Source organism: Carassius carassius, chromosome 2 (assembly GCF_963082965.1).
Source record: "Carassius carassius chromosome 2, fCarCar2.1, whole genome shotgun sequence".
NCBI lineage: Eukaryota > Metazoa > Chordata > Actinopteri > Cypriniformes > Cyprinidae > Carassius > Carassius carassius.
Window position 1 is genome coordinate 21244340 of NC_081756.1, and position 13851 is coordinate 21258190.

Sequence of the window (13851 nt, forward strand, 5' to 3'; positions counted from 1 at the left end):
AATAAACCGCATACATCTGTGAATTCCCAATCAGTCCTCTGTGGTTTGTCTCCAAGAGGCACTCACTCACTAATAATTTTGAACATGATGTACAATTTGATTTGTTAAGACTCTTTCCTGTAAATATCATTTAGTGACAGGAAAGTAGCTCCAACCCCATGACCAACACAGGTTCTATTGAACCATTTAAGAGCCAAGACAAGTAAACAGATTTATAATGAAACTTCAACTCTTTAGTAAGGATATTAGGAAGAGAGAGAGGAAGAACAGAGATAATGTCACGGTAACCAATGTATGTCTCAAAGCCCTCTCCTAGTTTATTTCATAAAGACAAAGAATCAGGAGGTAATTAAGAGAGCAGGAGTGGCAAGGTGCAGAGAGAGAGAGAGAGAGAGAGAGAGAGAGACAGAGTCAATGAGAATGCAGATGTTGAGTAGAAGGAACAGACAATACAGTCATGATGTGTTTTAAAATATTTTCTCTTTAGTTATTTTGTTAAATTAGTCTGAAGATAATTTTTACACCACAAAGAACCTTTTATGAAATGGAAAGGTTCCACGGATGTTGGAAGGTTCCCTGGATTCCCTGTTCTTCCAGAACATTCCATGTGTTTGTGTGTTCTTACACCTCCAGAAAAGCATTTACAGCAATGAAACATTAAGCTAATAAACATGTGATTATGGCACTATTTTCATAACAATACAGTGTGTTACATGAGAAAGTGTAATGTGTAAGTGAAAATAAAGTGTGGCCAAGTATGGTGACTTATACTCAGAATTTTTTGCTTTGCATTTAACCCATCCACGTGCGCACAGACACACACACAGACACACACACACACACACGTGAACAGCCATATTGCTGTGGCACCCATGGAGCAGTCGGGGGTTTGGTGCCTTGCTCAAGTAGGTGCCACTACTGCCCCACTGTAGTGATTAGCTTGATATAAAATGCTACAAATAACATATTTCTGCAACATTACATGGCCAAAACACACATTAGATCGCAATCAGAGGTTATTCCAAACATTCAATGGTGGTTTAAAGTGAGTTTTAAGTAAAAGAATAGTATACATTTTATAAATAGTCTTATGTAGCATGATGCTACAGTGTGAATGAATGGTGATGTAACACGCGTTTTCCTCTATGCCTCACCAGAGTCAATCACTGATGTAGACTCATCAAGCATACCGCACGTTTACTGACTCACTGACGCTGAAGCACTGTATATATATATATATATATATATATATATATATATATATATATATATAATACAGAGCATTTTCAGAACTATAAACAGAAGAGCAAAAAATAAATAAATTAATACAGGGACATCCATCAAAATTCTTCCCTCCAACATGATTGCCTTTACTGCATCCACAATGAGGACATGTCTTCTGTTAAAACTGTGATCACTCGCTTCACTGAAGTCTGCCTCTACATCCACATCCTAAATAGAGAAAGAAAAATAGTTACAGTGTGAATTTCTTCTTCATTCCAAAACTGGAAATGTTCTAAAAAGCATAGAGTTGACCAAGGGCTGTTGAGCAAAATAAAAAAATGCTTTAACTTCTGTGTGCTTAATTCATACTGATGACCAGGGTGAGTATACACTGATCTGTGCAAATATCAAGGACAAGAAAACCACACTTTAAATGATGATCACCCAATACAGATGACGAGATTTGGAGTATAAGAGTTAGAAAAACATATTACAGAAGACAGAGCTTTAAGCGATAGTTCACTTTCAAATTAAATTTTGATAAATTTTAGCTTACCTCAAGGGCATCCAAGATGTAGGTTTCTTTGTTTTTGATATTTTTAGGTCAAACCGTTCTTGTCTGTGACTCATATAATGGAGGTCTATGGTCACCATCTCAAAGAGCATGCACAGAGGAGTCCAAATTAAACAATTCCCCATCGTAAGTACACATTGATGACCTAAGACACGAAACGAGTGGTAGTTGTGTACAAGAGGTAAAAACGATATAAATACTGTTCATTTTCTTACCCAAACCACTCGTTTCGTGTCTTAGGTCATCAATGTGTACTTACGATGGGGAATTGTTTAATTTAAAAATATCAAAAACAAAGAAACCTACATCTTGGATGCCCTTGAGGTAAGCTAAAGTTTATCAAAATTTAATTTGAAAGTGAACTATCGCTTTAAGGGTGAATTATCATTTTTGCATGAAGTATTCCTTAAATTTTTTTAAATGTTTTGTGGGCCTTCAGAAGACTTGAAATATTACACACAAGTTCCATAGACTATTGTTATTTTACTTGTACATTATTCTCAATTATTAGACATAGAATTTTTTTTTTTTTTTTTTTTTACAATATGCTATATGTACTGCATTGTAGATTAAGACTTTAGAGAGCATTGTTATGGAGTGATGGGTCAAACCCATCATTTAAATTACTTTATCTTAATTCAAAGTGTGTAAAGTGTGTAATGCTGACAAGTTTGTAATCAGTCAATACAACTTCATAAATTTAAGGCATTTATATCACCAATTTAACAAATCAGAATTGTTTCACGAGACAAATATACTATCTAATGCAAAATTACAAAAAGAATACCCAGAACCTATTTTTTCATAACCTGACCGATATTATAAAAATAAAACAAAATAAGAGCAGAAACATCAATAATGAAGATGTAAAATTCCCGAAGTACCCTGATATACTGTGGTGCAAACATCAGATGATTATGAAAAAGAAGAGATAGGTCATATTATCACGTTCCCATGAGTTATTATGTTGTTGCCACGACAAAACGAAGTGAACCGAACATGTCACGTTATGGGCACCGTAACTTTGAACCTTAAGTCCGTGTGCTTCTGCACTGTGTAGGGGAGAGGAAATTGTGATCCATGCGTAACAGCATGTCTTGAACATTTTGAGTAATTTTACTCAAATTACGTTAGTTATGGGAACAATCTGTACTAGCATTTCAGCAACAATTTGAAATTTGCAGTAAACTCAACATTTTGGTTAAAATCATGTATTTTATTGTAAGAAATACAATTTGAATTTACAGCTTAAGAACAGCAGACTAAATGCATATGAAAAACCACAATCCTTTCATAGTTATAACTGGGAAACCTTTCTGTACTAAATGCGACATGGATTAAGGTACATTATATAAACCATTTCCATTAGATTGTACATTTTAATGTTCACACCAGCTAATTTATCCCAAGGATTAACATTTTAATTAGCAAAACTATTTAAATGCCATTGTGATTTCTATCATGTAGGAGATTAAAAGAGAGTGTTTGACATTTATGAAGGATATAAAATGTGCTTTTCAGCAGAGGAGATTTTTGTGCTCTTATGTCTGCATATGTCAAGGTGAAGATCTATGTTTTACAGAATTTTTAAAGAACCAAAAGAACAATTTACTCTGAAAAGAAAGAAGAAAAACAGACAAGAATTTTTGTTGATGAGTGTTAAATTGCATTTACTGTCATTATGGTTGAGCAAAGCTAATATCTACAGGACCTTTGCTTTAGCCAGTACAAGGTCAGCCGCTCACTTTAGTCATCCCTAACAGAATGAGGCTAATTCAGATTACTGATTCTAATATAACATTTCAATATACACGTCAAACAGGCTTAGAAACATTGCTTTGATACATGTAATCCTCTTAGAGCCTAATCTGAAGACTGTGCATAGAATATTTCTGCAAATGTTGCTCTCAAAGAAAAAGTTAACTTAATTTGATTCCATAGATAAACTATTCCAATCAGAAACTCTTCCAATTTGATCACAATAACCCATGCATCTTTTAGGAGTTATTTAAATAAATAATTGAATATGGATGATAATGTCATTGAGCTAAGCTTAGATAAAATGATAATGCAAAATGCATCACGATGAGTTATAATTCATTGATTTTCTCTGTGTCTCTTTATTGTGTCCTGAAACTTGGCATGACAATGAATAGTACAAAAGACTGTTTTTATGGAAAATAGAAATGAGAAAGACTTCTTTTACTGATATATAAATGCACTGACAAACATTTCAGGGTAAAGAGCTGTTTATGAAGTGCATGAACACCTTAGCCAGGCATCTGTTGGGCTCATCATGTGGAGAAAGCACACAAGTGGAAGCAGCACCGGAAATAATACTAATTATATTCAGTTACTTGGGTTCTGTCACATGTAGCTTAAAGTATGTTGCCCTGGGGACAGAATGTCATGAATCCAACTATAGCAAATTTTACAAAGCAATCACAAAAATCTGGCAAGCATGCAGTGCAATAACAAACAATAAAGGGCATTAACCTTTCAGTGAGAGAGAGAGAGAGAAAAAAAGATGAATTCAGGCAGCTGTAAAAAAAAAAAAGGAATGCCAGTCAGATTTGAATAAAAAACAAAATAAAGACCTTGAAATGGCAATTATAGTGACACAGAAAAGTGAATGACTTATAGGGATGCACATTTGAGTCCAGTTTACATCATGGCCCAGAACCATCTCTCCTTGCTTTCTCTCTTTTTACTTCCACAGTGATAACCCTCCAGCATAAGGGCCTGATGAAATTTTATTGTCATATCTCCAGATAGTGACATCCAAAGTTTTGAGTTCTATGCCAATGATTCTCCTCCAGCCTTCCCAGCTACAACTATTACAAGTGTGCCGGATTAAAGAGCAATCATCTGTAAATGAAGAGTTGATGGCAAGAAGAATCCATCATGCACAAACTTTTTAAGGTTTGAGGTCTACAAACAGCAGCACAAACCCCATCCTTCACAATTCTGCCACAGATTAGAGCTCTGCCCCAAAAGATCAGCTTCTTTAAAGGGTTAGTTCACCCAATAATCTGAATTATGTTATTAATAACTCACCCTCATGTCATTCCAAACCCGTAAGACCTCCATTTATCTTCGGAACACAGTTTAAGATATTTTAGATTTAGTCCGAGAGCTCTCAGTCCCTCCATTGAAGCTGTGTGTACGGTATACTGTCCATGTCCAAAAAGGTAAGAAAAACATCATCAAAGTAGTCCATGTGACATCAGAGGGTCAGTTAGAATTTTTTGTAGCATCAAAAACACATTTTGGTCCAAAAATAGCAAAAACTACGACTTTATTCAGCATTGTCTTCTCTTCCGTGTCTGTTGTAAGACAGTTCAAAACAAAGCAGTTTGTCATATCCGGTTCGTGAACGAATCATTCGATGTAGCCGAATCTTTTTGAACCAGTTCACCAAATCAAACTGAATCGTTTTAAACGGTTCGTGTCTCCAATACGCATTAATCCACAAACTACTTAAGCGGTTAACTTTTTTAATGTTGTGGCTGACACTTCCTCTGAGTTCAAACAAACCAATATCCCGGAGTAATTCATTTACTCAAACAGTACACTGACTGAACTGCTGTGAAGAGAGAACTGAAGATGAACACCGAGCCGAGGGTGAGTTATTATTGACATCATTTTGATTATTGGGGTTAACTAACCCTTTAACAACAAAAGCTATTTTGGTCAACAAGCTTCTTGAGAAAGAACATCCTGGTTGACCAAACTACTAACCAGCGTAAAGCAAGTTGGACCATTGGAAATTCATATGCTGGTTGAAGCTGGTCTCTTCTTGGTGTGCAATCAGCAACAGAAAGCTCTAACAAAGATGGGCCAGTCAGATGTGTTGGTCCTCCTTTTGTTTTGTTACCCAAAAAAAGTATACAGCTCTTGGACAGTCATCAGTCAGACTGGACTTCTGAAGCATTTTGTGCAAGTCCACTTTATAGTTCCAGGACATGCTGGCACATGAAACACTAGATTGTAATTTCTCTCCCTCCTGATCCTGGTGACTAGGGTGGGTCACCAAGAATTACACACATACAGCATGTATAAACCTGAAATGTATGATGTTTGGTTCCATGTGCAGGGAAGAATACCAAACTAAAAACTTATATTTGACTACCTTTGTATGTGGTTTCAATGATCTGATTGCAAAATGTTTTAGACTGTGTCTCAACTTGTATTAAGCGCTTACTACTACTCCGCAAACTGAGGAGAGCCAGAGCCCCGCCCCCCATCATGTGCACCTTTTACAGAGGCACCATCGAGAGCATCCTGTCGAGCTGCATCAGTGTGTGATATGGCGCCTGCAATGCGTCCTGCCGAAAGACTCTGTAACGCATAGTGAGAGCAGCTGAGAAGATCATTGGTGTCTCCCTCCAGGACATTTATGGAACCCATCTCACTCCCAAAGCCCTCTACATCGCAGGTGATCCCACCCACCCGTCACACAGCTTCTTTAGTCTTTAGTCACACCAGGACCAGCAGACTGAAGGACTGCTTCATCCATCTGGCTGCAATGCAGCATTGGTCTGCTCACTACCTCATTCACCATGGATCTGACATCATTCTACCACCTCATCAGTCAGTTAAATAAAATAACTGCTCTTGAGCCCTTTGTCACTTTGCTCAGACTGAATTAACTTTTTTTTGCATTAAAAATCTTTTTATCTGCACTGTTTGTTCACTTCACTGGTTTGCACTCCATCTGCCATGTGCCTTGCGCTGCTTTATTTAACTTTATTTTTAATTTTATTACATGTCTTTTTTACATTCCATTATTGTATAGCTGTATCTTATATTTTATATTTGATCTAGATTTTTAGCCTCTACTTTAAGTGTTATCTGTGTGCACCAGTGGTCTGAGAGTAACGTAATTTCGATTCTCTGTATGTATGTACTGTACATGTGGAAGAATTGACAATAAAGCAGACTTGACTTGACTTGACTTGTAATTGAATCACAGAAAAAGTTTCTTTATACCAGATAGAAATAGTAGGGCTGTTGACAGGAGTTTCCTGCACTAAATATCTAGAAAGTGCACACGCTACTGAATCTATGTGTGGAAACTCACAGTGTGTTGTGACCAGTGTAGTTTGATTACAAAACAAATGACTCTTATGATTCGATTATTTTTTAATGAACCAAAAAGATTAAGTCCAACCAGTATAGTTCAACTGTCAAACAAGTGTCTCTAATGAGTTGGTTCTTTTCAGTGAATCAAATACATACAGTAGTCATTAAAGTCATTAAAATGTCTTTGTAGCATTTAAACACATATTAGCAAAACAAAATGGCTGTAAATATACTTATATTTTGAATCATTAATTATAATTCCTTATTTTTTCAGATATTTATAAACATTAATTAAACGTATTAAAAGAGTGATTTATTCAATGTTATTTATATCCATTTATTTTTGTACTCATTTAGTTATTTTGTTAAATTCTAATTGAACAAGCTTTTGTTAAAAAACTGTTTAAACAGAAATCAGTAAACCATACTGATGAACATATTCTACTCCTCAGGATCCATACATGACATACAAGTCTACATTTGTCCAATCAAAATCCTATCAGCTATTTTTCCTAATTCCCTATTAAAGTCCTTTATCAATTCTTAGTCATTATGATAAATCACAAAAGACTTTTACTTAACGTTCTGATACAAGACATGGCAATACAGCAGCATCAATACTCTCCAGGCAACAATGCAAATCCCTTTGTTATCTAAGGCTCTGTATCTAAGCTCTGGGTTGAACAAGTTACATTATATCGGACATCAGTGCATTTGGCTGCAGCATAAAATGAAGGCTAGAAAGGGGTCAGGGATCTCATAACAAGAGCAACAACCAGAGCTAGTTTATGCCGAATGTAAAATCTGTTCACAGAGAGAGAATGGCTGTTGTGAGAGGTGCTAGAGGATTGTTAATGTGAGGGGCAGCATAAGCTGTGGTTCTTATTGAGCACACAATTTATCCTGAGTAATAGGCATTGTGTTGATGTAGCAGACATCATTACTGTGAGGCAGTCATTAAAGCTCAGTGTCTCACGGGGATGCTGTGTTTAAGCTGTAATTACTATCAGCCTTAACACAAACAAACCTTTTCAGAGGCATCAGTGTTAATCTGAGCAGTTTTTGCTGTTGTCTTATTGCTGTTCAACACTAAAAAAGATTTATGGCCAGGAGAAAAACATCTTTAAACAAATCAGACTGAGGGGCTTCAGTACACAGTGTTAGTGATGTTAGAGAGTGACTCAGCACAATGGCAAGATGTTTGTCTATGGAAAACAAATGTGTTCATATACTGTAGGCTTAAGATAATACCTCTGTGAACAACATCATTTTGTCATTCAAATCACACATCACAATTGTTTTCTCTTTCATGCACCCCTCTAAAACCAATAATGTGTGCAATATTCTCAGAAACACATTAGTCTCCTTGATCTGATATCCAATGCCATTCTTTCTGCAACTGCCCATAAATATATCATTATTTATAAACTTAGAGAAATCCAAATATTGAGTCTCTGTTTATTTGGATACAAGAATGGATTTTCATTTTATGCAGAAAATATAATTAATGCTGGTGGAGGTGGCACCACTGTGCCTGTGACCGTGTAATTAGTTTGAGTGTTGATAAAAACCCACAAGGGAAAGCAGATGGAAAGCAGAACAAGACAGAGGAGACAGAAGTGGAAGTTCTCAGGACAAGCCACAGTCAGGACTTAAGGACTCAAGAGATGCATCTGATTTTAATCAGTGGCTGATTGAAAAACAAGACACTTGAAAGAAAAGCAGCACAACATTTGTAACTTCATGCAGCATACTGTGTCATTCAAAAAATACTCTGCCTAAAGATGATCTAAAATCATGTTGACCTGGGATAAAATTTGTTTCACAATGGGCACTTTTACCTGCATTGAAAAACAACATGAAAATTCAATTTAGCTGTGAGAATTCTGTAACAGAACAGGCCGTTTTAAATCATTTTTAGGTTTAACATCAAATTTCACTCAGGTTACCCGCATACAGCTATAACAGCCTGCCATCTGCAGGAAGATGGCCCTGCAATGCAATAAATATTCAATATGATATTTCAGGCCTGACAAATAACACTGCCATTACTGAGAAAGATTGCTCAGGAATACAAAGAAGAATCTGATGTCTGCACCATAAATATAAGAAAATATACGTCAGACAGGAAATTTGGAAAACATTAGTTGTAAAAAAAATTACACCAAGCTGACATTTGAAGTTTGGGTATTGCATTTGCCGTTTTATCATTGGTATGATGTATTTTTAAAGAGACTGAGGCAGATGGAGCGTGCATTGAAATAACTGCATTGCATTAACATTTCTGTGCTCTTTTAGCTTCTGCCTGTCAATAACTATAGTAAAAACACTGAAGTGAAACACCAATTTATTGCAAGACTCATGGCTAAAAGAAGCTGTTTTGTTTGTGCAGATATACCGCAAAGAAAAAAGGTGACACTGCTTTTACAACTGTTTTTGACACAGTGACAAATGCCATTGAACTTTCTAAAATAGATAAATAAACCAACCAACAAACAACTAAATCTATATAACTTTGCAGAATGTTGAATAATGTGATCATTTGAGACTGCCATAGACAAAAAAAAATTAATTCATTAAATTTAAAATAAATGTTAACATATTTAACAACCAACGATCCAATGATAGGATTTACTAAGCAGCACAGTCAATAACTTGTTATTTCAAAGTATTTCTCTGTCCTTCAGTATCCATTACAAGCAAAGACAAAATACTCAATAGGGATTATTCTAACAAAAACGAACAAAAAAAAGGCTACATAACTATTGATTAAAATGACTCTCTCTCTCTCATACACATAAACACACACAGATACACACACACACACACACACACACAGACTTGTGAACACACTTGGCTAATACTCACACCAGGAGATGTTTATCTCCCTTTGCAGGCACAGCTGAACATCTGTGATTATCTGAATGCATAGGTCAGTGGCAGCACACCTCTGTGGTTTCAGGCTGGAGCAGAAATTAATGAAAGTACCGGGGCACAAAACTAATTTTCAGGTAGACTGTTGATTACATTATCCTTGAAATGAATATGCACCCTCCAAAAAAAAGGTATAAAGCTGTCACTGGAGCATGTTCTCTATCAAATGGTATATACAGTACATACTGTTTAGGTACAATTATGCAGGCTTAAGCTAATAATATGTACACTATCTTTCAATATTTGTTACATCTTTTAGGGCTAATTAATTAATTAATGTAAGGTATAAATTTTGAAAGTGTACCACACCAGTGACAGATATTTGTGCCATTTTTTTTTTTCTGAAAGTGTGTATATTGCAGAGGTAAAGATTTAACTGTCAGTTGTGTCTGTGTTTATGTTAGTTATAACGTCTCACTGGGAACACGGGTCTCAAACATTGATTTAAATGTACATGTGTTTAAAAATAAATAAATAAAAATGTTCTTGTCATAATTGCTTTTCAGAACCCTATATAAATGTTATGAAATGAATCTGAAGTCTGAGAACAAAGAACACTAGTTTTGCACTGTTGCACCTCTATTTGAATCTTTCACAGCAGCTCGTTCATGCCATCATAAAACCGCTTTTATGTAGAGTAAGGTCTGAATCATTCAGACTCAAGAGCAAATTCAAACCGCAAACATCTTCCTTTGAAATGACTAAAGTTGAATTTAACTATGGATTGTTTTGATGTAATATGTTGTTTTCAATGTATCTATGCAAGTTGTAACAAATTATTTCCTTACAGTTTCTATCAGCTCTCCCAATTTAACCTGGGTGAATTACAGTAGTGTCAACTCCTTACACTGGAGTTAAAAATATCTAGAGTTAAAATTGTATCTAGAGTGTGAAATTGTCACTCTTTACTCTGGTGTTGAAGAAAAATGAACTCCCTGCAGTTTGGACTAGGGTTGTTTTACAGTGTAAATATAACTCTATCCATAGTGTTAAATCGGTAACAATTTTAACACTTTTGGGACAATATGTTCACTCACACAGAGTTGATCTTAACTTAAAGAGTTGAATTAACACTAACGAATTTGCTGTATAATAGCATAATAATATCTGCCATATAAAGATATATTTTTAAATATTGTTCAATATTATTCAATATTGGATAAAGATTCTGACATTTCAACACAATCAATCAATGCACTAGAATAAAGAACTTAGTTAAACTCTTAAAAAAGCGTCAATGCTTTCACTATTTCTTTATCTTTCTAAATCCCAGTTCTAAATTGTACAATTTTAGACAATGGTTGAAACGTTGTATTGCTAGAAACATCCTGTGTTGTTACTTCCATAAGATAATTCTGTTAAATGAATAAATGTAATATATAGCAGAAATATAAGAGTAGTATGCTATTCCTTACATTTATGCCATGGGGTTTTATTTATTTATTTTATTGTTTGATGTATAATAAAATATAAAACATTTACCGAACAAATTGGCATACAACTTACACTCAAGGACATCAGTTTTTAAGAGGGGCTTAGAATTGAAAATAAATAATGTTTTGGGGGTGAAAATAAAACATTATAGTAAATTATATTCATCAAATAAATGTAACTATATTCCAGTTTTATTATTATAATTATTATTATTTTAAGTTATTAAATTGAGTATTGTCTCAAATAATTTTTAAATACTATAAATATGGGGGGTTGATTAAAAAAATCTACATATGTGGAAAGAAAAAAGTTTTTCATAGTTCTTTATAGTTTACATACTTAATATATATAAAAGACAAGTTTGACTCAACCATCTTTTAACCATGAATGCACTTTGTCCAAGAAGACATGCTCTTTATTATCATGAGATAAGTTACAAAATGTACATAATATCATACCATGGGGCTTCAATTTTGGCGTGACTGGCTTATAAACGTCATCATTATGCGCCCAGAAGAGCTAAACGCATGGGTGCGTGAGATCAGTGTTTTATCGCATGTGTAACGAGAAAACATTATTTTTAAATAAGTTTGCGTATTAAACAGGACATCCGATATTCACTTTCGTGTGTACTGTGGAAGCACCTCGTATGTACAATGCAGTCAGTGAAGATCGGACGCTGTGCCCTTCTCTCTTCCAAAATCTCGCAGGTAACGTTAATGCGCAGTTCTTGTAGTTCGCAGTTCGGCTGGGGACACATCGCGTGCACTAGCGCGGGTGTACGCAGAATGACAAGCGCTAGCTCACAGCCTGTGGTGATCCGCATCCCGAGACGCATGCAAGAACATATAGAGAACATCAAACAGATGCAAAGCAAGAAGTTTGACAAGCTGCCAACAGTCAAGCCTGGAAGACTGTTGATCAAGAGCAAGAACCCTCAGCTAAACCAGTCTGTCGGCTATACACTTGGGAAGTTTGAACAACCTGATCTGACGTCCAAGGCATGGAAGAGTAATAAAGCATTAGGGGATTACTTCTCCATAAACAGCATCCAGAGTGCTCCTCCATCTGTCCTCAAGCAGAAGAACGTGGGTGATCACAGTGCTTCCGCCCCACAGAAGACATTTAAATGCTTTAATATTTGTCCAGAACTGGTCGAGACTTTACACAGTCAGAATATAATTCACCCCACCACAGTGCAGATGCAAACCATTCCCAAAATACTCAAAGGACGCAATATTCTGTGTGCTGCAGAGACAGGAAGCGGAAAGACACTCGCTTACCTCCTTCCCATCATCCACAGGCTGCAGGAGGAGCCCTTCACTGACACCGAGAGAAACATTCGTGCTGTGGTCATCGTGCCTTCACGGGAACTAGCAGAACAAGTGACATCTGTAGCTCGATCGGTCAGCAAACCATTTGGACTCGTGGTCAAAGTCGCAGGAGGTGGGAGAGGTGTGGGAAACATCAAAGCGGCGTTCTCTCATGGTCAGCCGGATGTTTTAGTGGCCACTCCTGGCGCCCTGCTGAAGGCCCTCTGGAAGCGGTTCATTAACTTGAACCAACTAAACTTCCTAGTCATCGATGAAGCCGACACTATGTTTGATGAAAGCTTTGCAGGCATGCTTGAGAATATTCTTTCACATACCGAGGTGGCCTCCCGGCTTTCTGATACAGTTGGGATTGTCCGTAAAGCTCAGCTGGTCGTGGTGGGAGCCACATTTCCGGGTGGCGTTGGAGAGGTGCTCAGTAAGGTGACTGACCTGGCCAGCATGGTGACCGTTAAAAGCCAGATGCTACATCATCTCATGCCACATGTAAAGCAGACGTTTCTCAGGGTCAAAGGTGCAGACAAGATTTTAGAGCTTCACCAGGCCCTGAAGAAGGCCGAAATGGAGCATAAAGGTGTTTTGGTGTTCTGTAACTCTGCTTCCACTGTGAATTGGCTAGGTTACTCACTGGAGGAAATGGGTGTTCGTCATATGAGGCTCCAGGGAGAGATGCCTGCGACTATGAGAGAAGGGATTTTCAGGAACTTTCAAAGAGGGAATGTTGATGTCCTGATATGCACTGACATTGCTTCGAGAGGTTTGGACACACAGAGAGTTGGACTTATCGTCAATTATGACTTCCCTGAGACCCACACAGATTACATCCACCGGGCAGGCCGTGTGGGGCGAGCCGGTGGCTCCGAGGGAGGGGAGGTGCTGAGCTTCGTCACACACCGGTGGGATGTGGAACTTGTGCAGAGAATAGAGACAGCGGCCAGGAGGAGAACATCTTTACCAGGGATGGAATCAGAGATTCAGAAACCCAGGAATAAGACAGAAAGAGAGATGAAAGAAAAGTGACTAAATTAAGATCTAAACTTTAGCCTTACAAAACAATGAAATGTTTATTGTATATTTGTTGTATTAAACTTTAAAATAAACATTTAAAGAACAGGTCATTCTAAATCCTATGTTCAAATTTAGTTCACCTGAAAAACCTGAAAAAACATTTTGTCATTTATTTGTCCTGATGTTGTTCCAAAACTATGACTTACTTTCTTCCGTAGAACACAAAAGATATTCTGAACTCTGAACTGATATTCTCTCTCT

The 13851-nt window shown here is 36.6% G+C and overlaps 1 protein-coding gene across 1 annotated transcript; it reads left to right on the top strand.

The window, feature by feature from the left end:
- The first annotated feature begins 11740 nt into the window (after positions 1–11740).
- Positions 11741–13695, top strand: LOC132106449 (probable ATP-dependent RNA helicase DDX28). The gene has a single exon (XM_059512142.1). It carries the CDS (start codon positions 11908–11910, stop codon positions 13600–13602), a length of 1695 nt encoding a protein of 564 aa, XP_059368125.1. The 5' UTR covers positions 11741–11907; the 3' UTR covers positions 13603–13695.
- Positions 13696–13851: the final 156 nt, after the last annotated feature.